A 27838-nucleotide genomic window follows, 5' to 3' on the forward strand; every position below is an offset into this window, starting at 1 on the left:
AGTAGTTTGTGTTATTAGAGCTTTAGCTAACAACTGTGACATTAAGAGACATTGAATTTGACCGTGTTATGAGGGTGTATGTTTGCCGTCTTGTGTGTCTAAGATGGCGGACGCCGATAGTAATGACTTCAGTTGCTAAACACAAGCTACTACTTTTCTGTGTGAGCTGTAAGGAGTGGAACACATGTTTAGAGACATATATGAAAAAATAAAAGAGTAATACACTAAAAGAGACAGTATTTTATAATTACATGTAAAATAAACATGTATTTGGGTACTTAACATGGGTATTGACACAAAGTAACAGCGGAAGCAATAGTGAGTATGGTACCAAGAATAGCAAGTTTTTAGTGTATGAGTTATGTGCATTATGAAGTTTATTGTGATTGATAGTAATTGAGTAAGAGTTATGAAAGTATATGCTGAGCCAGTAGCGCCGAAGTAGAAGTCAGTACGTGATGAACGAGTTTAAGTGTACATGCTACAGCACATGCTACAGCACATGCTACAGCACATGCTACAGCACCTGAACTGTGTTTTCATATTTCCTACAGGAAATAAATGTGTTATTCTGATAGTGAGTGTCCCCTCATTCTTAAAGGTGTAACAGTGTGTAGGGTTAACAGTGCCTTAACCACGGTGCTGGATTCTATCGCTCCCCTAAATACTTGGAGACGAACCCGGTCTAAACTAGCCCCATGGTTTAGTGACAATATTCGTGCACTAAAAAGAACTGCAGGAAATTTGAGCAAAAGTTGAGGACAACTAAACTAGAGGAACACCATCATGTATGGATGGACAGTTTTAAGATCTATAAGCAAGCAATGTCGAGTGCCAGGACAGCTTACTATTCAGAGTTAATTTACTCCAATAGTAATAACCCAATGTTTCTTTTTAAAACAGTCGCCAGTCTCACACGTAATAGCACTGTAACAAAGTCAACTGCTGAAAACTTCTTAGATTTTTTTATGACCAAAATTGATCTAATTAGAAATACGATAACGAATATGATTGATGCCTCAATCAATGAGGCTGACGCCAATAGCTCAACATACTGGCACTCTCTCCCAATTCACCATTGTCTCCCCAGAATCATTCATGAGCATAGTTACCACTTTTAACCCTCATGCCCTCTTCGGGCATTTTTGTACATTTTTCTCAAGTTTTTTTTTTCATTTTGTGATCATTTTTGCTGTGTTACTGCTTATGGCATGAACTTTTGTAGGAACCTTTCTTTATAGTCAAATTTTTTAAATCCAGTGTTTTTTACTCTTACATGTTTTTATACTAAAATGATTCATTTTGTACCCTCTGGACACCTTCGTGGGAAAAATGTACACGTGCACAAAAACTGCTATTAAATCATCATATATAAATATTTTTTACTGCTTTCTTTTCATAAATCACTTAAACAACTTCTAACTTGCTCAAAAGTACCAAACATTCAATAGTTTTCAGGATTTTAACCCTTTAAATGCCAGTTTATTTATTTGAAGTATTGCAGTATTTATTACAAAAAAATATTTTTTTTCCATATAATGAATAATATGGAGATGGGGCTTTGGTGGTGATAAAAGGCTTGGATATGTCAAAGATAAGCAACAAAACTGATTTGATTGCATTAGTATTTTTTATGTAGTTCCAGATACTCCCTCTGGACACCTTTGTGGACAAAAATGCCTCATTGACTTCCATTATAACCACATGTTTTATCTCACTGCCTTTACATTATAAAACCATGCATTCTCTAATGTCAGCATTTCATTTTGAACAAAAGTGGTCATATTTGACATTTTTACAGTATTCCACCAGATTCAACCATTTTGCCCTTGTAAGCCGATGCATGAAATCCTTGTATTTTTTCTTGTCTGTGTGTGAGAGAGAGTTTGTGTAAATCTGTAAACAAGAGCTGATAATTTTAGGGGTGAAAAAAGGGCTTCTTTTGAAGGATGCATTTCATGTGTCTTCAAGACGTGCTTGAATAAAAACATTGTCTACTGCATTTGCTGTAAACAAAACCAACTATTAGTGTGTTCATGCACCTGGCTATAGAGAAGGAGAAAGACCTGGAGCAAAGAGAAGGAGCCTTTATCTTCCAGCGAACTGCAGGACTCATCTGAAGATGACACAAGTTTCGGGAGTCTGACACCAAATGGTCACTGGTTTCCTCCAATTCTGTGAGTGCCTCTAACCCTTCCTCTGAAAGTGGATAGGACACTGAAGATCCTGTCCATTCTAACATTGAATGGACAATTGGCAAGTCTGGTCTCCATCTAATACTGAGACGCTGCGCAACATTCAAGCACCGACCGGCATGATGCCAGAGCCCACGAGATATGCAATATCAAGAATCCATGATGTGGCATCCTCTTTTGACCTTTTCTTCACTCCTGACATGATCCAGCTGATTCAGGAAATGACAAACCTACACGAGAGGCATTCAATCTCAGGATGGAGTGATGTGGTTGCTCAAGAGATTCAAACATACATGGGACTTCACACTTGGCAGGTGTGTACTGGTCCAAAGGGGAATCCACCCGGAGCCTGAGGGATGTCCATAGTGGGAGACCATTCTTCAGGGCCACCATGTCCCACAAACGATTTGAAATGATAAGTGCCAGTTTACAGCAAATGCAGGAGACAATGTTTTTATTCAAGCACGTCTTCAAAGACACATGAAATGCATCCTTCAAAAGATGCCCTTTTTTCACCCCTAAAATGATCAGTGCTTGCTTACAGATTTACACAAACTCTCACTCACACACACACACACACACAAACACACACACAAATGGCTCCATAATATAACTGGCAAAAATACAATGATTTCATGCATCGGCCTACAAGGGCAAAATGGTTGAATCTGGTGGAATACAGTAAAAATGTCAAATATCACCACTTTTGTTCAAAATGAAATGCTGACATTACAGAATGCATGGTTTTATACTGTAAAGTCAGTGAGATCAAAATGTGTGGTTATAATGGAAGTCAATGAGGCATTTTTGTCCATGAAGGTGTCCAGAGGGAGTATCTGGAACTACATAAAAAGTACTAATGCAATCAAATTAATTTTGTTCATAATCTTTGACATATCCAAGACTCTAATCACCACCAAAGCCCCATTCCTCTACGATTTATTTTATGGAAAATAATAAATTTTCTGTTGGGTTTTTCATAAATAATAATTGCTTTAAAGAATTAAACAATTAAAGGGTTAAAAAACCTAAAAAACTATTGAATGTTTGGTAGTTTTGAGCAAGTTAGAAGTTGTTTAAGTGATTTATGAAAAAAAAGCAGAAAGAAATATTGATATATGATGATTTAATAGCAGTTTTTGTGTGCGTGTACATTTTTGCCACGAAGGTGTCCAGTGTTATTTTTTTTGAGGAGGGCATGAGGGTTAAATCCACCACATGTTCATTAGACCCAATTCCAACCAGTCTATTTAAAGAATTACTACCTGTTTTTCTCAGTTCCTGTCTTCTCATTGTAAATAGGTCATTATCATTGGGTTCAATTCAATCTGCCTTTAAAAAAGCAATTATTAAACCACTACTAAAAAAGCCAAACATGGATTCACAAATCTTGCAGAACTACAGACCAATATCAAATCTGCCATTTATGTCAAAAATACTCGAAAGAGCTGTTGCCAACCAACTCACAACCCATCTATCCCAGAATAGTCTATTTGAGAAATTTTAGTCCGGTTTCCGTTCCTGTCATTCTACCGAAACAGCTCTGACCAGAGTGACAAACGATCTATTGCTAACAGTACACTCTGGGCAAACTTCCCTATTACTGCTCCTTGATCTGAGTGCTGCATTTGACACAATAGATAAACTGTATGAAGCTGGCCCCTCCCACTAACCCTGTCACTTAGAGACAAACTTATTCCAACAACAAAACATAGCTATTAACTTTCTAAGAAACAGCTGATGGAGGAAGAATGTTGACTGAAAAAGTTAATCTGAAACACTGATAAATGACCCAAGTCAGAGAGCAGTGAGGCCAAATGTGTTACTGACCAGCTGGAAGAGGTTTTCCCAGAAGTCCTGGGTCATCAGTCTAAATAGAGACAGAAAAGCCCAACCAAACGAGTCGTAGCTAGTGTAGCCGTAGTTTGGGTTTCTCCCCGCCTTCAGACAGACATAACCCTCCGGACAGACCCTGAACACATCATATCATCAGTATTATTTAGAGTTTAATCATAGTCATTATTATTTTGGTTTTCTTACAAGAGGAAGTGTTGTGAACGTACCCGGCATCCGAGCTGTTCCCACACAGCAGAGCATCGAGTTGACCAGGTAGGAAGTAGAAGTTATCTACAGACAGACAGACAGACAGAGGTATTAGTCACATTTCACATGATTATTTGCCACATCACAACGTGTTTGGGCACAGAGGCTTCATCAGAGCTTGAAGTACACAGATTGAGTTTGGTAACTTGGGTTCATTCAGGAACCAATCAGTATTCTAGATACAGGGACCAATCACAAGTATTTAGTTAAATCTGATGTGAATCTGCCCTGAGGAGGGATCCATCTGCAGCGAGGGTCAAAGGTCAGGCGGTGTCATATGCTGAACACATTTTAAACCCCTTGAGGAACAATCATGATTTCTGATATTGGGCTGTGTTAATAAAATTAATACTGACTCCACTTGACTTGTCTAGTAGTAGTATTTAAACCTTCCACAGGTCAGTGATAAGCAGGTCCAAATGCAGAATTCAGCAGAATTTCCCACAGATTTTACACACATTTAAAAAAAAATAATTCTCAGAATGTTAATCCATGCAGAAAAACAGTCAACTCAATTCAGCAGATTTTCATTCTGGATCACCGCTGAAAACTGTGAAAACTAATCTGCAGATTGCGCTTGGGTCTGGTGAAAAGGTGTTGTAGTCGGTGTACCATTGGTTTTTGTATGTCATATTTCCTTATATTTTCTCTTCTCTGCTTCTCCTCATAGTCGTCAGATTTATCTACCAACCCTTGTAGGTCTGCCTTGGACCAGCTCTTAGTTATGCTGTTATAGTTTTAGACTGCGGGGGGACTTTGACACACTGAGCTCCTCTCTCCTCTATCTTTCCATCTGCGTGCATCCATGTCCCAGTAATGCTGGTTACTAACTTAGCTCCGGGGAGAGCTTATTTCGCAGAGTCCTTATGTTTTCTTGGCTTGCAGTATTCCTTGGATTGGGGTGGCACCTAAATCCTGGTTGCCAGTTGCTATGCTCCATTCCATTCCTTCCACGCCCTTCCTTCCTACAACTATTATTTCTAGTCATAGTTGTTCATTGTTACTATAACTGCCACTGATCATCGTACCTCGTTCCTCGCCACTGTTGCACCAAATGCTTGCTCGTGGGGAATTGGTGGGTCTTTGTAAATTATAGAGTGTGATCTAGACCTACTATATCTGTAAACTGTCTTGAGGTAACTCTTGTTATGATTTGATACTATAAATTAAATTTAAATGAATTAACAAACAGTGAACATCTTCATACCTGGGTTGTTGATGTACTCGTTGTAATCAAAGTCACCGCTTCCTGTCCTGTTGCTGTGGGTGTCATTGCCATGGTAACCGGTGTCGAGGTCAATGCCAGACGTGTGGTTGCTACGCAACAGTGGTGGTATCAGGACACATTTTTGCCGCAGGTTTCCCATGAAGAGCTGCAGACCAATCAGAGCGAAGACGCAGAGGCAGAACACGGTCAGAATCATGACGTCAGCCAGCTTCTTCACTGATTGGATCAGAGCTCCAACAATCGTCTTCAGACCTTGGGAGGGGGGGCACATTACAGTCTGTCTTCATGAACCATTCGTATACATGGCTATGAAATGTAAAAAAGACTTTCATCCAGGAAACAGGTGTTTATGTCCTGGGAGTGTTTTTATCCAAACCACCTTAACTAGTCGTTTTGGTGTCTAAACCTAACTTGACCCTCGCTGCATGCACGCACACACACACACACACACACACACACACACACACAACACACACACACACACACACACACACACAAACTGACCAGGGATGACTGTGATGGTCTTAAGAGCTCGAAGAACTCTGAACGTCCTCAGCACAGAAACATTTCCCAAATCTATAAACTCTGTCAAGTATCTGAAACAGAGACACACCAAAAACATCATCATCGTCATCATCGTGGTCACGTGACACAAAAAATAAACCAGAGAACTTCCAGATTAAGAAGTGAATATTAAAGAAAATGAGTTACGTATGTTACAGTACTGTGACGGCCCTGTGTAATCTGGCAGGGCCTCTCTGTGGGAGTGATGCCTCTCTGGTCTTACCCATCTTTGTTTCCATCTTTGTTTGAGTTGATTGCAGATCTGGTGCACCTGGGAGCTGGGAGCTGATAAAGCTCCACCTGGTCAGACTAGTTGTCTCTCTCTTCACTACCATCCAGACCTGAACCATGGCCTGATCACCCCGCCTTCCACATTTTGTTTTGGGTTTATTTAAGTTAGTTAAGTTCTGTTTAGTTTATTCTTTTGTTAAATAAATTACTTTTGATCATTTACGATGCCTCGCTCCCTCTTTTGTCATGGCCTTTGAGCCAGGTTGTGACAAAATGGGGGATCCCAGACGAGCCCCCATTTTGTCACAAAATGCATAGGGCCGTCACAGTACTAATACAATAATTAAAGTATTTGCATTGTTGTGTATGTTGGGTGTGTTGTGAGTTTTACGCCATGCTGATGACCATGAAGTCCAGCCAGTTCCAGGGGTCTTTGAGGAAGGTGAAACCACCGACACAGAATCCTCTCGACAGAACTTTGATCATTGCTTCAAACGTGTAGATGAATGTAAAAACGTACCTGTTCAACAACAGAAACACATTAAAAAGACAAAACAGCTCGGCTGGACCTACAGATTGAGAGAGATCAAATGTTTCCACAGAAGACTGAACATTCATTTAATTAATTTACAAAGAATAGATAGTTATTGTGTGTGTTAGTGTGTGTGTTTATTGCCTCATTGTTAACGTGTTAATGTGTGTTAGTGTGTGTATTGTCTCATTGTTTGTGTGTTAGTGTGTGTGTGTGTATTGTCTCATTGTGTCTTAGTGTGTGTGTTTATTGTCTCATTGTTTACATGTTAGTGTGTGTTATTGTGTGTTATTGTGTGTACACAGGGTGTGTGTGTGAAGCGTCTAGTGCAGTGTGGAGGTGCTTGTAGTTAGTGCATGCTGCATGCTGCTTTCTGCTTGCAACTTTCTGCTTTTTAGCAACTGCCACTGGCTAGGAGACGAGTGCGTAAGTCTCCTCCACCAGTACACAGCCTCTCCACCACCAAGACATTTGCAGTGCTTCCTCGCGGCCACACATGGTAACTAGGTACCTCGCAGTCCCAGGCTAAACTGCAGGGGATCTTGGAGCAGCAGTGGGCCCCAGAGATGTGGTGTGCAGGCCCACCACATGGTGGACATGCCCTTATGTCCATAAACCACTGCCCCAGCTATGGGCAAATAGCCCCACTTCCTTGTGGGTTAGCCTCTTGAGGCAAGGCTAAGGGAGTACACCCCAACAGAAAAGCAATGTGCTGGTGGTGCGTAATAAGCGGGCCTAAACAGAGCTAGGTCCCTGCAGCCTCCTGCAGCCAGGATGGGGAGCTGGTCGTCCTGGGCCCACCCATGCCACCAGACCTACCTCATCATAGTTTAGATAGTGCTACTGGAGAGAGTGCACCCCCTATAACACTTTTAAAAATTCTTTGCACAGGTATCCACCTCTGACCAGGGTGAATATTATCTGGATCTATTAAAAACATGGCGCTGCGTGAGTGGTAGCCTGTTGCAGCAGCTAAATTTAGTTAATTTCTCATGTTTGTATTTCTTTTTTCACGTTTTTTCTTCTTCCAAATTGTTCTTCAACTTATGTGCATATATGGATGTACAACTGTGGAGATAGCTGTGCTTCTCTTCTCTTTTTTGGGACTTTACAACTTCGCAATGGGAGACCCATTGTGCCGCGGCTCCGTTGTTTACACTCGGGAACAGTTGTTAGGGAGATCCCTGAACAATTATTTAGGAGAAGAAAGAGGGGATGAAACGCAGAGAGAGGAAAAGACGGTACAAACCGTGCATTCCGTCTGTTATTGTGGAGAATGTAAGATCTCTCCCCAACAAGATGGTAGAGCTAATGGCGCTAACCAGACTGCAGAGGGAATAGTCCCTCTTCCTCATCTCCGGAGACTTCAATTCAATTCAATTCAATTTTATTTATAGTATCAAATCATAACAGAGTTATCTCGAGACACTTTACAGATAGAGTGGGTCTAGACCACACTCTATAAATTACAAAGCCCCAACAATTACAGTAATTCCCTCAAGAGCAAGCATTAGCAGTGGCTATTGCGACAGTGGCAAGGAAAAACTCCCTTTTAGGAAGAAACCTCGGCAGACCCAGACTCCTGGTAGGGCGGTGTCTGACGGGCCGGTTGGGGGTGTGATGAACAGTGGCGATAATAGTCACATTAAAGATAGTGGAACAGTGACTTTGAAGGTAGTCGTTGTAGTTCATGTCACAGCAGGACGTTGCGGGATGAAACGTGGCGCTGCAGAGCATGGGTGGATGCGGCGGACGCAGCAGAACGCGGCCGGGCATTGCAGGGAAGAAGAAACATAAGGACTCCGGGGAGTAAACTCCCCAGAGCTAGGTTAGTAACAAGCAGTTCTGGGACAGGATGCTCAATCATGCTCCCCTGTCCTCAACACTCCCCACCTTCTCCCAGTATGTTAAATGCCACACAAGGGACAATAAAACATTAGATCTGCTGTATGCAAACACGAAAGATGCATACATCTCTTCACCCCTCTCCCCGCTGGGCCGCTCAGATCCCAATCTGGTTCACCTCCCCCCTGCTTACTCACCTCTGGTAAGTAAACAACCCCCAATCACAAGGTATGTGAGTAAAGGCAGTTACACACCAACCAGACGACCAACCGTCGGCAGAAAAGCCAGTCGGACTGATCAGTCTCCTCGAGTTGGTCCAAAATGTGCCTCAGAACACACCGAAGAGACGAGACGTAATACGTCTCCATAACAGCAGGCGGCGCTAATCTGTATTGTTGCCCAAAAAATTTAAACCGGCAGCTGATTGGACGAACACGTCACATGGGTTTGTTTTCTCCGGAAATTCAAAGAAAGTCATGGCGGCTCGTTCAGAATACGATCTCATATTATACTAAAATAGTTCACTGAAACATGTTTCTGAAAACATTTTAATTGCTGAATCTGTCTTCATTTCAGATAAACAAAGGTCAGTTTAAAAGATTTTCGTCATATTTTAAGAGACTCTAGTCACTCTAGTTAAATGGTCTGAGGAGGCCAGTGAAGCACTGAGACCACGGACTGGGAAATGTTCTGTAGGTCACATGAGGAGGACATTGTTACGGACTATATTAATTTCTGCGTGGAGAACACCATACCTAAGAATAAGGTACGGTGTTTCTCCAACAATAAACCTTGGGTGACTCCTGAGCTCAAAGCCCTGCTGAATGAAAAGAAAATAATTTTTAAATCTGGGGAAAAAGAAGAGCTGAGGAATGTTCAAAAACAGCTCAGATGGCAGATAAGGAAAGGAAAGGACAGCTACAGGAAGAAGTTGGAGGTATACCTCCAACAAAACAACGTCTGAACGCGGCGTTAAGGTGCGTATTGTACCGGTTCCGTGTACAACGTTTTGTGCCCTACTGCTGCACGAGCTGTGCTACAGATTATGTATAGAAATTGGCTGTGTGCATGTTTAGCTTCCTTAGTTAACTACATGTATAAATGTGTAGAGGGAGACTCAAGTCGTAGTTTTGCCTCTTAGTGTAGTTGGTGTGCTTATGTCGTGCGTTCAGTTAGGTTGTCAACTTTAGTACGGATTGGGGCTTTAGGTGACTTGTTAATGGTATAACCTGGGTCTTTTGGGTTTTGTTCTGTGCTATTATACTTTGTAAACCTGTGCTAAGGGAGTGCACGGTCACTGAGTAGTCAAGGGTTTTTAAGATTCATAAGCTGATTATTTGTTGTCCTCGCCTTGGGTGGTTGTAGGTCAGTTTAGGTCTTAGATTTGTGATTTGTGCTAGTGCTATATATGCGATACGTGATGGGCACCCTAGGTTTAATATTGTCAGCTCAGCATGTTACCGCGCTATGTAATTCCCTACTGTCAGGTTGCTCAAATAAGTCTTAGCTCCCAGCTGACAGAATGCTGAGCGTGTTACAAGAAGGAGATATACTCGTATAGTCTCTGATTGTCCTGTTGATAGGGTGTTTTAAGGGAATACTAGTACCTAGTACGGACCCAGTGCAGAGTTATGGTGGTACAGAGTAGAATAGAGCTTCAGTATCTTCCTATGGAACATCCCATTGGTAGTACCATTCAGTGCCCCTATTTGTAGCTATAGTGGGAGGAGTGAGTGACCACTCACTGTTCTCTCATATGAGTGGAGCCCAGCCAGCCGATCCGGGGAGAGCTGCCCAAAGCTCCTCCTATGACCTGTTCTCTTAGTTACCTGTTATAGTTGCTGTTATAGTAGCTGCCGGGGACTCTCCTTTGACACACTGAGTGTCTCTCTCCCCTTCTTACTTTTTATTACTGTTACTGTTCTATTACTGTTACTATTACTATTACTATTTGTGTGCAGCCGCAGATGCTGTTACTAATCCTAGCTTGGGGAGTTACTCCCGGCTTATGTTTTTTCCCCAGCATTTTTGAGAGTTGGACGACGTTGCAGCTGTGGGTTGTGACTGTGGCCCGCCCTGCGTTGGCCTGTGAACCGTCTTGTGGTGTCAACTGTGGTTGTTTTTCCTCACTGTCGTGCTTGCTTGAGGGCGGTTGTTGGGTTTGTAGGGTGGCTTACAAGGGAGGTCTGGAGGGGACTGAAAACCATCTTTGGTCAAAACAAAGACAGTGGCAGAGGCTTTGTTTCTGGTGACCGTGACAGGGCAAATTAATTAAATCTATTTATCAATAGATTTAATTCTACCCCCTCTCCTCCCCCCTCCAACCCAACTCAGACCTGTTGTGACTCAATCTTTTCCTCTCCAGCCACTGCAGACCACCCCATCCCCTCTCAGGGCTTCTGAGACATCAGCATCCCCTAATTCACACCTGTCCACTGCTTTTGATTCCCCATTCATGGATGTTTCACACCCCTCCCCCCATCCGTCTCTCCAGGGAGCACCTACAACTCCCCCCAGCAGTCTCTCTCTGACAGTCAATCAGGTGAAGAAGGAGCTAAAAAAGATCAAGGCAAGAAAGGCCCCGGGCCTGGATGGAATCTGCTCCAGACTCCTTAAAGATTGTGCAGATTAGCTCAGTGAAGTCATCCTGCACATCAGTCCTGTGGAAGACTTTGTGTGTGGTCTCAGTACCTAAAACTGCACATCCCAGGGAGCCCAAACTCTCACCTGATGAAGACTGTAGAGGATTGTATTGCGACACTTGAGAACCCTGGTGAGCTCAGAACTGGACCCACTACAGTTCGCTTACCAACCAGGCATAGGGGTGGAGGATGCCATTATCAATCTATCACACAGATCACTGTCACATCTGGAGAACACTGGGAGCACTGTGAGGGTCATGTTTTTTGACTTCTCCAGTGCTTTCGATACAATCCAACCATCACTGCTCTAGGGGAAGCTATTGGATTATTAATTACCTCACTGACAGACTACAGTATGTGAGGCTACAGGACTTTGTTTCTGATGTGGTGATGAGCAGCACAGTAGCACCACAGGGTATAGTGCTCGCTCCATTTCTCTTCACCCTGTATACAGCGGATTTCAGGTACAACACAATTTTCGCGTAGAGATGGTCACCAAAGTTTACCCACTGTAAGCATTGTCAAATATGGTAATAAGCTATTTTCACCTGTTTAACGATTCGATTTTTAAAATCTGATGACACCAGTGTGTTCCCCATCCCAAAAAAACCCAGGGTGTATCCAAAATTCTACACTACCGACTTCTACATATGAGAAATATGCCAATATATTTAAAAACTACAACTCCCGCTATAGGCGCGGCCCAGAATCTGTTACAAAGCTTGAGCACTTGTAGTTCTTCCGGTGGGTGGTCTGGATGGTGTTCGGCTCCTGTTTCTGCTGTCTGCCTTAAGTGGGCTTCGGTTCCATTTCAGATTGATGCCGCCGGCCGTCGGCCGAACACACAGTACATGAGACAAATACATTAAACTGTATTTTATTATTATTGCTATTTTTATTGTTTAACTCCTCAAATACAACGTTAGACAAAAAACATCATTACGTAATAATATGTATTTGTATCTTTTCTACCCGCCGAACGGTAATTACGACGTCACTTCGGAGTCTTCAGCTTGTTTTTTAAACGGTGCATAACTTACTGGAACATAACTGAGCAACACGTTGTTGCTGGTGACAAAACCACTGATTATATATATTATATTTATTACATGTCTTGCTTGAATTCTAATGTAGAATACGGTCTGTTATTTTCTTGATAACAGACCGTTGCTAAGTATAACACACCGTTGCCATGCATAGCAGAGCGTTGCCATGGACGCAGTTCTGTTCCCTCTGGAGGAGAGCTATCAATCGATTGGCTGAAAGAAGATTGGTGTCGGGGTCCTGATCACCCCGTCGTTGTTGTATTCGCTATAACAACGCTCTACATGATCCCTAACGTACATTGAAGTGATACAGGCGTTAAAGACCCGCTGATCGCTGTCTGATTCTGTGAATGAATGCCCACATTGTATCGTGGGACATCGGCTTTGAATGCGCCAGCTCGCTCATATCGTAACCTACTGTTCTGTCTTATTTACTGTAATATTTCACCGGTAATAAGACCGAAATAATATTATTAAAATAAAGAAATGCATACCCATGATAACAGCTAAATACATGTTGAAAGATGTAGCGTTATAGTTTTAAAAATATCAATAAACAACAAAGCAATCCAGCTTCCCTGGCCAAAATTAACCGAAATAATAACATTAAAGAAATACATATAAACCGTGATAAGATCTGGTGAATAAATGTAAAAATTGATTAAAATAGCGTTTAAAATACCAATAATATCAAAGCTGTATCCAGCTTCTCTGCTGCAGCCCGACTGGCAGAAAGTTTCGTGCTGTGATTACGTAAGATGCTTCTCATTGAAATACATTAGTATAAAAAACGTGACCCCAACACGTAAATCTTCAAAATAACGTGAGGGTATCACGTTCTAATAGATTTAATTTCGTAATGCCATCACGAACTGACGTGAGACTGGGTTGGTCTCATGATAGGCTGTAGTGTAAATTTAATACAAAATATGACACACATGCACAAAAAAAAAACATTATTTAAAAAAAAAAAAATTCCTACACCCAGTCGACTTGGGATCAGTCCACGGTCTACTGGTAGACCGTGTACTGATCGACTGGTTGGGCACTCCTGAGCTACACGCTTTCTTGCGGTAGCCTGTCTACAATAAGCCGTGGTAAAAGTTACTATAATCCGTTCAAGGAGTTGATAAGCAGACAGATTAGCTAGCTAGTTGATAAATTGTCTACTTCCACTTTATAAACAGCTAACCGTAGCAGCTAACGTTAACGTTACATCACTGCTGGAGCATCAGCTACTTTAGTGATGTTTAACGTTAGCTACATAATGTTAGCAATATATCTTGTGTAGAATCCAGGACCGGCAGAGGGAAGTGTCAGGGAGCAGAGACAAAGTATTTAGATAGTGAGCTGGTTTGACCATGAAGATGGGATATGCTTGCTTAGCTTCACCACAGTCGTGTGTGGCCGTGCACTAGTGCTAGTGCGGGCTAGAGGTTGAGGAGTGTGGCGATGACATCATCGATATCGACGTATGCGGTTTCACCATCTAAAAGAGAGTCGTTTTTTTCAAAAAAGTGGGTTTTCAGGCAGTGCGTTTACAGGATTTGTTTGGACGACCGGCCCAAACGATGCTAAACATGTGCATTTGCATCAAAAAGCGTCTCCGTGTGGATGGCCCCTGGGAGCTCTTAGTCACAGCCCTGCACATCAGTGGCACAGGGTATTGGTCGCTAACAGCTGGGGCTGAGTGGCAACTGTTCTCGGCAGACCCTTGTGTGACTGAGCAGCCCTATTCAGGGACCGCACTGCTCACCTCAAGCTGAGGAAGGGCCTAGAAAAGGTGGCCTAAAAAATGCCCACTCAACTAACAGCTGGACAGGATACCGCACCTAGGGTATCCCTCGGGTTATTAACTATTAACTGCTTGGCCTATTTCTTGGTTAAAAAGTTTTCAGAAACATGTTTCGGTGAACTATTTTAGTACAATATTAGATTGTATTCTGAACAAGCCGCCGTGACAGTCTGGCTTTGAATTTCCGGAGAAACCAGACCCACGTGACGCGTTCGTCCAATCAGCTGCCGGTTTTTATTTTTGGGCGACAACACAGATTAGCGCTGCCTGCTGTTATGGAGACGTATTACATCTCATCGCTTTGGTGTGTTCCAAGGCACTTTTTTGACCAACTCGGGGAGATCACTCCAACTGCCTTTTCTGCCGAGGGTCGGCCATCTGGTTGGTGTGTCATGACCTTAACAGAGGAGGGCATGGGCTACACCTTCTACTGGAAAGGCTATCCCCCAGGTGGACAACATCTGCATGGTGTAGGACTGGCCATTAAGAACACACTACTGCCAAGACTCACTGAAACACCTGTGGACATCAGTGAAAGACTGATGACCCTCCTTATCCCCCTGGTGAAGAACCGCTACGCCACACTTCTAAATTTGTATGCTCCAACTCTACCATCTGACAGTGAGTCTAAAGACTCCTTTTACCAGACACTGGATGAGGCTCTCCGCCAGATCCCCAAGAACGACAAGCTCCTCCTGCTTGGGGACTTGGGCAGAACAGTGGGATATGGAAATGAGTACTTGGCAGGCATGTGATTGGTCAGGCCAACTCAAACGGCATGAGGTTACTTACCCTCTGCTCTGAGCACAACCTGACCATAACCAACACCATCTTTCAGCAAAAGACCAAATACAAAACAACATGGATGCACCCACGTTCCAAACATTGTCACCTGATTGATTATGTCATTGTGAGATGTTGTGACATCAGAGACGTTCTCATAACCCGGGCCATGATAGGTGCAGAATGCTGGACAGATCACCGCATGATCATGACCAAGGTCCTCATAAAAGTGCGCCCCCCCCCCCATGCGAAAACGTGGACCCAGTAGGAGGCGCTTAGACTGTGTCTACCTGGAAGTCACCACTACAAGGAATGAGTTTTATCGCTCCCTGATTCTGTGTTCATTGATACCCTTCTCTCTGGGCTTTCCCAAGGTTTTCGGGTGGGCATACTGACAGCGCCAAATGTTACTTTCGTGGCTAAAAATCTCCTTTCCGCTACTTCCAATCCCGACACCGTCTCTCGGTTGTTGGCATCGGAGGTTGATAAGGGCTACGTCATTGGGCCGTTCAGTTCTTCTCTGTTTTCCCTGTTTCGCGTTAATCCGATTGGTGTCGCTACTATGAAGTATTCTGGAAAAAGCGCCTGATTTTTTATCTGTCCGCGCCGCATAACTGTCCTGTTACTAGTCTCATCCTGCTAGCCCTCTTTTATCTACACTATGCCACCGTCGATATCGCCAAATACCTGATTAAACTGGCTGGGGTGAGCGCTCGGCTTTCCAAGGTGGACATCACCGACGCTTTTAAAATCGTGCGCATCCATCCTTCCCAATGGCCTCTTTTCGGGGTTAAGTGGGATTCAAACTTCTATTTTGGGGTGTGTCCCAGAAGCACTTTGCTGGATCCTGCTTAACAGGGTGAGGGTGCCTTCGGTGCTTCATTTGCTGGATGATTTTCTGCTTATCGACCCCCCACACGATAGCTCAGGTTCGTCTTTGGGGAAGCTGCGGAGCTGCTTTCTTTCCCTTGGCGTTCCTTTGTCGGAAGAAAAGACTATAGGTCCTGCCACGCACCTGGAGTTTCTCGGCATTACCCTCGATTCCGTCGGCATAGAAGCGTCTCTCCCGCTCGACAAATTACAGCGCATTCGCGAGATCGCTGCGTCTTTTTCGTCCGCTGTTTCCATAACTTAACGCCAGTTACTTCCCCTTCTAGGCCACCTAAACTTCACCATGCGTGTTATCCCTCAGGGGCGTTCTTTCATTTCCCGGTTACTGGATATGGCTTCTTCAGTTTCCCAACTGCATGATCTCATATCCCTCGATGACGGCTGCTGTTCCGATTTGCGTTTTTGGTCTCACCTTCTCGAATGTTGGAATGGTGTTTCTTTTTTCTACGATGATTTGGTGCATTCTTCCGACTCAATGCTGTTTTTCATGTTCTTCTTCTGTTACACATTTATAGTTACATATTTTCATGTTTCCGTAGCCTATTTAACTCAGTCAGGATATTCTGTTGAATCTGCCTCTGATTCCCCCACGTCTACCTCAGTCTAAGTTCTTGATTCTGATTGGTTAGTTGAGTCACGTGGAAGGTCCGAACAAGGTAATGTTGTTGTTGTGTGGTGTCCAGTTACGTACCACTTGAGTAAGTCATCAGTCTTCATCCTGCTGGTATTCTCATAGGAGTGATTCCCCTCCATATACCAGGCCCTCACGTTGCACTGGCCTGACTTGCCTCTCTGGCGGGCATGCTGTGTTTGCTTTGCTGGCATGAGTTGCTGTACCGGCAGATATGCCAGCCTGCATTGCGTACTAGTGGAGATGCCGTTATGCTGGCTTGAGTTGCCGGTGCCGGCTGGAGCGGCTGATGCCGGCTGGTGCGGCCAATGCCGGCTGGAGCGGCCGATGCCGGCTGAGTGGCTGATGCCGGCTTGAGTTGCCGATGACCGAATTACGAGAAGTATTTTGCATGCTGTATTGGTGATGGATCATTACATTTGTTTTCTAATTCCAGATCCATGGAGATGCTGTGTTATGATGGCCTGATTTTCCGATGCCGGCTGCTGTGGCCGATGCCGTCCTGATTTGCCAATGTCGGCTGGTGTGGCCGATGCCGGCTGGAGTGGCCGATGCCGGCCTGAATTGCTGATACCGGATGGAGGGGCCGATGCCGGCCTGAATTGCCGCATGTGATGCCGGCTTGAGTTGCTGGAGTGGCCGACGCTGGCCTGAATTGCCGCATGTGATGCCGGCTTGAGTTGCTGGATTGGCCGATGCCGGCTGGAGCGGCCGATGCCGGCTGGTGCGGCCGATGCCGGCTGGAGCGGCCGATGCCTGCCTGAATTGCTGTATGTGATGCAATATTTATTTTGCCTTCCTGTGTTACTCCCTGACAGAGGTGTATAGTCCAGGTGCCAGAAAGTAGAAATCCTGTCCAGCAGCTGTCCCATCCATCACTGCACCAGCTCCTCTAACAGGTAGATGAGCTCGTTAGTAAAAACACCTGTTCTAGATGTAGAGGCAGATCCAAAAACATGGCAGGATTTTTACTTTCTGGCACCTGGACTATACACCTCTGCTCCCTGACTGTATTGCGGGAATTATTTACTTCTGTTTTGGGGGCGTATCACTTCACTGACATTTCTATTTTCAGATCCGTTGCTGCAGGAGGTAAGTATTAAGGTGTATATGCTAGCATGTACGTATGCATGTTACAATATACATATTCAATATTTCCTATCTTCTAATCTATAATTCCCGTCACGTTTTTTGGGGGTTATGTTCCTGTTCCCTACCCCCTTTAAAAATATTATTAATTCGATGGAGTCTAATCTCCAAAAGACTTTGTACATTTCATGTTACAGTTGTACAATAAATATTTTTGCATATCTGCAAACGAAGTCTCTCCTGATTGAAATGAAGCTCAGCGCAAATTCTTTCAGGAAGACGTCATTAACCCAATCACTACCTACTCATTCTTAAATCAAATCAGCTGTTTAGAAGTGACGCTTTCAGTTAAACCAATCAGACTTGGCCATGAAATTCAAGGGCCAATCACAGCCTTACAACTCTGCTTTAAATCTGTTCTCTTCTTGTGCTGTCAGCTGTCATTTCAGGCAAAGCGACATGCGACAGCAGTCGACAGGAAAGAGGCAGCCGATAGCTGCTTTCAATCTCCTAACCAACAGTTGGATCTATAGCCTAGTCTCTTTTATACTAATATGGTGTTTGAAAATAACCAAAGTTACATTCTTTCGTGTAGTTAAGCTTTAGCCTCACGCTAATTCATCAAGACTAGGCCTACCGGCTAACCTAACGTTAGCTCCATGGCTACCGCTACACCTAGCGAGTCCCCACTTCCCCACAGGATTTCCTTGTTTTTTAAGAATACAAACAAAGAAATTGCTGACCTTAGGAAAGATTTTCGTCGACTTTCTGAGGACTTAAAAACCAAAGATGCTTTGTTATCCGCCTGCCTGGACGTGGCTCATAATCAATCACTGTGAGTTTCATCTCTCTCGGCGGCCCTCCAGGATACTATGGGAGCGTTCCGAATGCTCAACTTCTTGTTCGACACCGGTCACCAAGCCATCCTGGACTGAGGTGGTTTGCAGCCAAAAGAGAGCCTCAAGTAGGGCTCCTTCGCCTCCTGCTCTCAGCCTCTCCAACCATTACAGTGCCCTGTCGGAGTCAGAACCGGTAACGGCCAAGGTGGTTCGCAGGGCCCGCCCCGCTCCAAAGCCGACTGACCAGCCGTCGTCACAGAAGAGGACTTCAGCCTCGCGGCGTCAGCTTGTGAGGAATGCGGTAACCAGACGGTCCAGTGGCCTACAATGCCCGGATCTCCCAAATGACAACGTTCCTCAAAAACAATCTCCCCAACCGACCGAGCCACTTCTGATGTCATGTGACGGATCACCATCGTCTGTGACAACAGAGGTGAGTGATACACCTGCTGAGAAGCCAATAGTGGCTATTGGGAGCTCTATACTGCAATATATGTTGCAGGCGGACCCAGCAGCTACGGTCATATGCGTCCCCGGGGCCAGAGCCGGTGATATAGAATCCCACCTAAAACTGCTGGCTAAAAAGAACCGTAAGTACAGTAAGATCATACTTCATTTTGATGGTAATGGTCGTAAATCGGAGATCACTAAAATGAATGTTGAGTCACTTTGTGCATATGCAAATACAATGTCGGACTCAGTAGTTTTCTCTGGACCCCTGCCAAACCTGACCAGTGATGAAATGTACAGCCACACGTCATGATGTGGGCTATGTGAATAACTGGAGGGCGTTCTGGGTAAAGCCTGGTCTGATTGAGAGAGACAGCATTCATCCCACCTGGGACGGAGCCGCTCTCATATCAAAAAATCTGACCGAGTCTATTATTGGTCATAAACCATGACAACCCAAGTTTGATATTAGTAATCAGAGGTGCAGTAATACGCACCCCTCTGTGCTTCCGTTAGAGCAATCACACACCCATAGTCTAATAACCACGGTGTCTCTCCCCAGACTCAGATCAGTTAAATCAAAGGTAAACAAAAGAGGGGCTATACTTAACAACCTCATTGGAATTAAAACAACCTCTGCAGCAACAGAACAAAATAGGAAAATTAGATGTGGCCTATAAATATCAGATCTCTGTCTTCTAAAGCAGTACTGGTAAATGATTTGATATCAGATAATCAAATTGATCTATTCTGCCTTACTGAAACCTGGCTGAGCCATGAAGAATATGTTAGTCTAAATGAAGCCACTCCTCCCAGTCATATTAATACTCAAATTCCTAGAAGCTCAGGCCGAGGAGGGGGAGTTGCAGCCATCTTTGATTCAAGCCTGTTAATTAATCCTAAATTTAAACTAAATTATAACTCGTTTGAAAGTCTTGTTCTTAATCTTCAACATCCAAAATGGAAAAGATTACAGCCAATTATATTCATTGTTATCTACCGAGCTCCAGGTCCGTATTCTGAATTTTTATCGGAATTCTCAGAGTTTAGTAGTACTAAAATCAGACAAAGTACTTATTGTAGGTGATTTTAATATCCATGTGGACGTTGACAATGATAGCCTTAGTACAGCTTTCAACTCATTATTGGATTTAATCGGCTTCGGTCAGAGTGTGCATAAGGCAACACACTGTTTTAACCACACCCTCGATCTTGTGCTGGCATATGGTATTGAAATTGAGGATTTAATAATATTTCCGCAGAATCCGGTATTATCAGACCATTTTTTAATTACTTTCGAATTCTTACTACCTGACTACTAAAATAGACAAAAGCTTCTACACTAGATGCCTGTCGGACAGTACTGCAGCTAAATTTAAAGAAGACATTCCAACAGCACTTAACTCAAAGTCGTGCCTTAATATAACAGAGGACCTTTATGTTAACTTTAATTCCTCCCAAATTGACATATTCGCAGACTGTGCTACAACCTGCCTACTGACAACTTTAGACTCTGTTGCTCCCCTCAAAAAGAAGATGATGAGGAAAAGGACAAGAGCGCCTTGGTATAACTCCCAAACTCGCAAATTGAAACAAATCTCGCAAAACCTTGAAAGTAAATGGCGTTCCACCAAACTGGAAGAATATCGTCTGGATTGGCAAGACAGTCTCAAAACCTACAGGAAGGCCCTCAGACATGCTAGATCAGACTACTATTCATCATTAATAGAAGAAAATAAGAATAACCCAAGGTTTCTTTTCAGCACTGTAGCCAGGCTGACAGAGAGTCACAGCTCTAGTGAGCCGTCTATTCCTAAAGCTATGAGTAGTGACGACGAGTAGTGTGTGTGTGTTTATTGTCTCATTGTTTATGTGTTAGTGTGTGTGTATATTTTGTCATTAGTGTGTTAGTGTGTGTATTAGTGTGTATGTATCATTGTGTGTGTTAGTGTGGGTATCATTGTGTGTGTATCATTGTGTGTTAGTGTGTGTATCATTGTGTGTCTGTTAGTGTGTGTATCATTGGGTGTGATAGTGTTTGTATCATTGTGTGTGTTGACTCACTCTACAGTTTTGCTCCATGCTGGAGGATCACTCATCGTCATGAACGCACAGTTGGTGATAATCGTCACCATGATGAACATACTGAATAAAGTTTGGGTTTTAAGGAACAAAAGCATCATCAGCTGATCATTTGTCAATAACCTGCATACTGGCCAATCAGGGAGGAGTAAAGTGTGACATCATAAAGGATATGAGTGGATGAGGATCTTGATAGCGACGGTCCTTATCCTACTGAATGGACTCAGCAGGTAACAGGCTGGCTCGGCGTTAAAACGGTAGATCATGTTTCCTTTACCAATCACGATGAACGTCTGCAGAGAGACAGACAGGTTAGAGAGAGACAGATAGGTCCGAGAGAGACAGACAGGTCAGAGAGAGGCAGACAGGTCAGAGAGAGACAGACAGATCACAGAAAGTTACAGACAAATAGAAGACAGGTCAAAGAGAGAGAGATACACAGGTTCAGTAGAGACAGGAAGACTCAGACAGACAGGTCAAAGAGAGAGACAGGCTCAGTAGAGACAGGACGACTCAGACAGACATGGCGGCCCGGAAAGTAGTGTATAAAGTACAGGCCAAAAGTTTGGACACACCTTCTCATTCAATGCGTTTTCTTTATTTTCATGACTATTTACATTGTAGATTCTCACTGAAGGCCTCAAAACTATGAATGAACACATATGGAGTTATGTACTTAACACAAAAGTGTGAAATAACTGAAAACATGTCTTATATTTTAGATTCCTCAAAGTAGCCACCCTTTGCTTTTTTGATAGCGCTGCAAACCTTTGGTGTTCTCTCAATGAGCTTCATGAGGTAGTCACCTGAAATGGTTTTCACTTCACAGGTGTGCTTTGTCAGGGTTAATTAGTGGAATTGTTTCCCTTATTAATGGGGTTGGGACCATCAGTTGTGTTGTGCAGAAGTCAGGTTGATACACAGCCGACAGCCCTATTGGACAACTGTTAGAATTCATATTATGGCAAGTAAAGAGAAACGAGTGGCCATCATTACTTTAATAAATGAAGGTCAGTCAGTCCGGAAAATTGCGAAAACTTTGAATGTGTCCCCAAGTGCAGTCGCAAAAACCATCAAGCGCTACAATGAAACTGGCTCACATGAGGACCGCCCCAGGAAAGGAAGACCAAGAGTCACCTCTGCTGCTGAAGATAAGTTCATCCGAGTCACCAGCCTCAGAGATCGCAAGTTAACAGCAGCTCAGATTAGAGACCAAATGAATGCCACACAGATTTCTAGCAGCAGACACATCTCTAGAACAACTGTTAAGAGGAGACTGTGCGAATCAGGGCTTCATGGTCAAATAGCTGCTAGGAAACCACTGCTAAGGAGAGGCAACAAGCAGAAGAGATTTGTTTGGGCCAAGAAACACAAGGAATGGACATTAGACCAGTGGAAATCTGTGCTTTGGTCTGATGAGTCAAAATTTTAGATCTTTGGTTCCAACCGCCGTGTCTTTGTCTGTTGGGGATTTATTCAAAATTGAAGGCATACTGAACCAGCATGGCTACCACAGCATCCTGCAGTGACATGCCATCCCAAACCCTGTTTGCATTTAGTTGGACCATCATTTATTTTTCAACAGGACAATGACCCCAAACACACCTCCAGGCTGTGTAAGGGCTATTTGACCAAGAAGGAGAGTGATGGAGTGTTGCGCCAGATGACCTGGCCTCCACAATCAGCGGACCTGAACCCAAACAAGATGGTTTGGGGTGAGCTGGACCGCAGAGTGAAGGCAAAAGGGCCAACAAGTGCTAAGCATCTCTCGGAACTCCTTCAAGACCCTTTTAGGTGACTACCTCTTGAAGCTCATCAAGAGAATGCCAAGAGTGTGCAAAGCAGTAATTAGAGCAAAGGGTGGCTACTTTGAAGAAACTAGAATATAAGACATGTTTTCAGTTATTTCACACTTTTTTGTTAAGTACATAATTCCACATGTGTTCATTCATAGTTTTGATGCCTTCAGTGAGAATCTACAATGTAAATAGTCATGAAAATAAAGGAAACACATTGAATGAGAAGGTGTGTCCAAACTTTTGGCCTGTACTGTATGTGGAGGTAGAAACATAAATGCATTTCCTCCTCTACTGTGAGAAGTTCTCTTCACTAAAAGATTTACACCTAGGAAAAATAGCTGAATAAAGAGCAAACTTCCCAATGTTATCACCAGAAAAGAAGCTGGAGGTTCTCCCAGAAAGACAGCAGCTAAATATATATCTGCCTGCCACAGCCTGAGGGACTCACCACTATAAGATCCTATAAGATCCCAAAATTACAGATAGGTTTAGTATCATACAGTAATTATATTATACAAAACTGCTACGTATTATATTGTGTAATGTAATGGTTTTGTAATGTAGTGTATTGTTAGGCGATCAGTATAGAATCTATATGACACCTATGCATTTTATATTTGATATGTACAGTATATGAGTTTTGTGTAAACTGCTTTGGTAACATGTTTATTTGTTTTGTTCATGCCAATAAAACAAATTTAATTGAATTAAATGAATTCTGACTCCTGCAACTGAAACTGAGATGAAAAACTGAAAATGAATGATTTATTAATCTAAACTGATCAGTCTCCAGTCGCCACAGAGGGAAATAGAAAGAGAGACCTTCTGTGATTGGTAGAAGGGATCCAGCTCCTCCAATGGGGTGTTGAAAAGCTCAGGGGGCGGGTCTCCATAGATGAATGGGAGGGGCTTCCCAGCCTCAAGATCACTGGCTGGTTTAGGAAGATCTTCCTCTGCAATCTGTCAATCAGAGAGACAGCCAATCAGAAAGAAAGACAATCAGAAAGACAGACAGACAGACAGACAGTTAGTCAGAGAGACAGACAGTCAGAGAGACGGATAGACAATCAGAAAGACAGACCGAGAGACAGTCAGTCAGAGAGACAGGTAGAGAGACAGACAGTCAGAGACAGTCAGAGAGACAGAGACAGTCAGATAGACAGTCAGAGAAACAGTCAGAGAGACAGTCAGTCAATCAATCAATCAGAGAGACAGTCAGAGAGACAGAGAGATGTCAGAGAGACAGACAGTCAGAAACAGTCAGAGAGACAGTCAGGTAGACAGTCAGAGAGACAGTCAGAGAGACAGTTAGTCAAAGAGACAGTCAGATAGACAGTCAGAGAGATAAACAGTCAGAGAGACAGACAGACAGTCAGTCAGAGAGACAGTCAGAGAGACAGTCAGATAGACAGTCAGAGAGACAGACAGAGAGACAGTTAGTCAGAGAGACAGACAGACAGATAGACAATCAGAGAGATAAAAAGTCAGAGAGACAGACAGACAGTCAGTCAGAGAGACAGTCAGAGAGACAGTTAGTCAGAGAGACAGTCAGATAGACAATCAGAGAGACAGTTAGTCAGAGAGACAGATAGACAGTCAGAGATAAAAAGTCAGATAGACAATCAGAAAGACAGAGAGACAGTCAGTCAGAGAGACAGGTAGAGAGACAGACAGTCAGAGGCAGTCAGAGAGACAGAGACAGTCAGATAGACAGTCAGAGAGACAGAGAGATGTCAGAGAGACAGACAGTCAGAAACAGTCAGAGATACAGAGAGACAGTCAGGTAGACAGTCAGAGAGACAGTCAGAGAGACAGATAGTCAAAGAGACAGTCAGATAGACAGTCAGAGAGATAAACAATCAGAGTGACAGAGTCAGTCAGAGAGACAGTCAGAGAGACAGTTAGTCAGAGAGACAGACAGACAGACAGACAGACAGTCAGATAGATAAACAGTCAGAGAGACAGAGAGACAGTTAGTCAGAGAGACAGACAGACAGATAGACAGTCAGAGAGATAAAAAGTCAGAGAGACAGACAGACAGTCAGTCAGAGAGACAGTTAGTCAGAGAGACAGTCAGAGAGACAGTCAGATAGACAGAGAGACAGACAGAGAGACAGTTAGTCAGAGAGACAGACAGACAGATAGACAGTCAGAGAGATAAAAAGTCAGATAGACAATCAGAAAGACAGACAGAGAGACAGTCAGTCAGAGAGACAGGTAGAGAGACAGACAGTCAGAGACAGTCAGAGAGACAGAGACAGTCAGATAGACAGTCAGAGAAACTGTCAGAGACAGTCAGTCAGAATCAGTGAATGCGTCACATGTCAGGCTGCACATTAACAACTAGTATGTTGCTTATTATCACACCCAAACACAATTTGCACTCTCTACATTTTTTATAGTTTTCAGCGGTGATCGTAAATGAAAATCTGCATAATTTAGTGGACTGTTTTCTGCTTGGGGAGATGTGTTAACATTCTGAATTTAGATTTAGATTTGTTTAAAATCTGCGGACAGCCAGGGCTTAATGGCTCTGAACTGGGTTTAATATGAGTGTCGATGAGTAGAGGTAACAGTCTTTGTACTGTGTGTATTTAAGCTCCTCAGGGGCAATATGGCGGCGGCAGGTGAGACAGGTGTGCTTGCTGATCCAACAGAAAGCCTTGAAGTTTATCTGAGCAGGAAGAATATTTCCTCCCAATGCCAAGGATTTGAAATCCAGATCGGTAGAAGTTCAAAAACAGCAGGCACCAGCTACAAACATTTCGGCTTTGGAAGGAGTGTGATACATACTTGCGTTTGGGCTAAGTTTCTACACACTGGACCAAAGCGTAAATCCTGGGCCGTTAGCAAACACCAAAATAACAAAAGGTTGTTAATCTCACTCTGTTTATTGTTATCTGGCGATATACACCAATGCCCTGGTCCTGTGACTGCACTCAGAGGAAATGTGAATTTAGCCGGCCTTCCCACAAAGGCAATAAACGAGGAAGCGATCAGCCGCCTGCAGCTTGCTGCAGTTGCGGACGTGAACCTGGAGGGCAGGCTGTCTATGGATCTAGTGGATATTACTGGGCCGTCTGGCGTTGCCTGCGATGGTGCTGGCGGACACTGGCAGCTGCGGCAGACGCAGCGGGAGCTACTTTGTACGAAGGCGGTTGTAAACTCAAGAGCTAGCGGATACCGGGTGCCGAGGCGGACGAGAAGGAAGCCGCAGTGTGCTGCTGAGGCTGCAATACCCAACGCCAGCGGACAACAGGTGCTGGAGGGGACGAGGACGGGGCCGCAGAGATGATCGGAGTTATTGGTGCCTGGAGGACATACAACACCGGTGGAGACATTGACGGGGCTGCTACCTGGGGGAGGTGAGGAGGCTGACATGCACTGTGTGTTGCTGGAGACACCAGTAGTGTCGGCTAATAAATCGTTGCCCAAGGCTACTTCAGTGATAAGTAACACGTTGGACTTCACTGAGGAGCAGATATCCGTTTTTGCATCAAAGGGTTTGCACTGTTTTCATTTAAACATTCGCAGCTTACTGCCAACGATCACGGAGGTACGTGAGCTGGCCAGGAAAATCAAGGCAAGCATACTATGTTTCTCAGAGACATGGTTAGATTCTCATATCACTGACTCCGAAGTCGAAATTGAAAACTTTGTTATTGTTCGCAAAGACCGGAATAGACAAGGGGGAGGGACATGCATATTTGTGAGGTCGGATATTGATTTAAATTAAGTTAAGGACTTGGATAATGTTAATCTCGAAGCGGTATGGATTGATATTTTACTTCCAAAAAGCAAACCAATAGCCTACTGTTTAGGGTTCTTTTTAGACCTCCAAATCAGAATGACTTCATCCAAACCTTGGAATGCGTATGTGCAGGTTGCCATGATTTTTTAAACAGGGAAGTCATCTTAATGGCAGATAATAATATTGATGTTTTTAATACAGAAGGGCCACTGTACAATGGCTTTTGTGATTTCCTGAAAATGCATGGTCTAACCCAATTAAGTGGTGTTCCAACCAGAATAACTGAGCATGCTATTGACCATATCATGGTATCTGACACATGTAAAATCCTACTAAGTGGTGTCATTATGTATGGAATTAGTGACCATTTTTTAACCTACTGTACCAGGAAAGTTAAGAGGGCTCAGATTAAATGTCACAAATCTGTGAAGAGCAGAAGTTTAAAAGGGTACAATGTTAACTACTTTCAGGACATACTTAATAATATTAATTGGTTGGAAATTACCAACATATGTGATGTTGATGTAGCATGGGATTGCTTTCAATCTATTTTCTTGAAAGTACTTGACAAGATAGCCCCATTAAAAGAGACCAGGATTAAACAGAGTTCTCAGCCTTGGATAAACAATGATATTATGGATACCATTTACTTGAGAAATAAAATTTTAAGTGAGTTTAAGAGAACTAAACTGCTTGCTCTTTTTAATGAATATAAAATACTTAGAAATAAGGTACAGCGAATGTTGGATAAGGTGAAAAAGGATTTTTTTATGTCTAAAATTGAGGAGCATTAAAAGATCCAAAAATTGTGGGCAACTCTTAGGCCTAAGCAAAAACAAGGTAATATAGGCCTAGCTATTAATGGGTCCATATTCTATGATAAAAACTTGGTGGCAGATACTTTTAATAGTTTCTTCACAACAATTGCAAGAAATCTGGTGCAGAAGCTTCCATCTACTTCTGGTGTTTTTAGTGATCCACAGAGGGTGCATACGTTTTATGAAGAAAAGGGAGTCCAGCCAAACACCTTTTATTTCAAAGAAGTAACAGAGGAGCTGGTACTACAAAAACTCAAAGGCCTGAATCCTTTCAAGGCTACTAGTTTTGACAACACCCCTCCCAGATTTCTAAGAGATGCTGCTGAAATAATCACTCCTGTCATAACCTATCTCATTCATTTATCCATTGAAAATAACCATTTTCCAAATAAATTTAAGGTGGCAAGAGTGATACCTTTAGATAAAAAGGAGCCCAAATCTGATCCTGGAAATTTCCGCCCTGTATCTATCCTGTGTTCAATATCAAAAATTGTTGAAAGGATCATTTATGAGCAAATAGATCG

The 27838-nt window shown here is 43.3% G+C and overlaps 1 protein-coding gene across 5 annotated transcripts in view; it reads right to left on the bottom strand.

Moving 5' to 3' along the window:
• scn4ab (sodium channel, voltage-gated, type IV, alpha, b) overlaps positions 1-27838 on the bottom strand; it is a 91888-nt gene that overhangs the window by 38653 nt on the left and 25397 nt on the right. For all 5 annotated transcript variants that reach the window (XM_039825309.1, XM_039825307.1, XM_039825306.1 and 2 more), the window contains 8 exons: positions 23568-23705; positions 21121-21239; positions 20929-21018; positions 6713-6841; positions 6031-6122; positions 5506-5778; positions 4259-4322; positions 4026-4167 (listed from right to left, as the gene is read on the bottom strand). In XM_039825309.1, coding sequence (XP_039681243.1) covers positions 4026-4167; positions 4259-4322; positions 5506-5778; positions 6031-6122; positions 6713-6841; positions 20929-21018; positions 21121-21239; positions 23568-23705 — 1047 coding nt within the window. The remainder of the gene's footprint in view (positions 1-4025; positions 4168-4258; positions 4323-5505; positions 5779-6030; positions 6123-6712; positions 6842-20928; positions 21019-21120; positions 21240-23567; positions 23706-27838) is intronic.

This window comes from Perca fluviatilis, chromosome 15 (assembly GCF_010015445.1).
Source record: "Perca fluviatilis chromosome 15, GENO_Pfluv_1.0, whole genome shotgun sequence".
In the NCBI taxonomy this organism is placed as follows: Eukaryota; Metazoa; Chordata; class Actinopteri; order Perciformes; family Percidae; genus Perca; species Perca fluviatilis.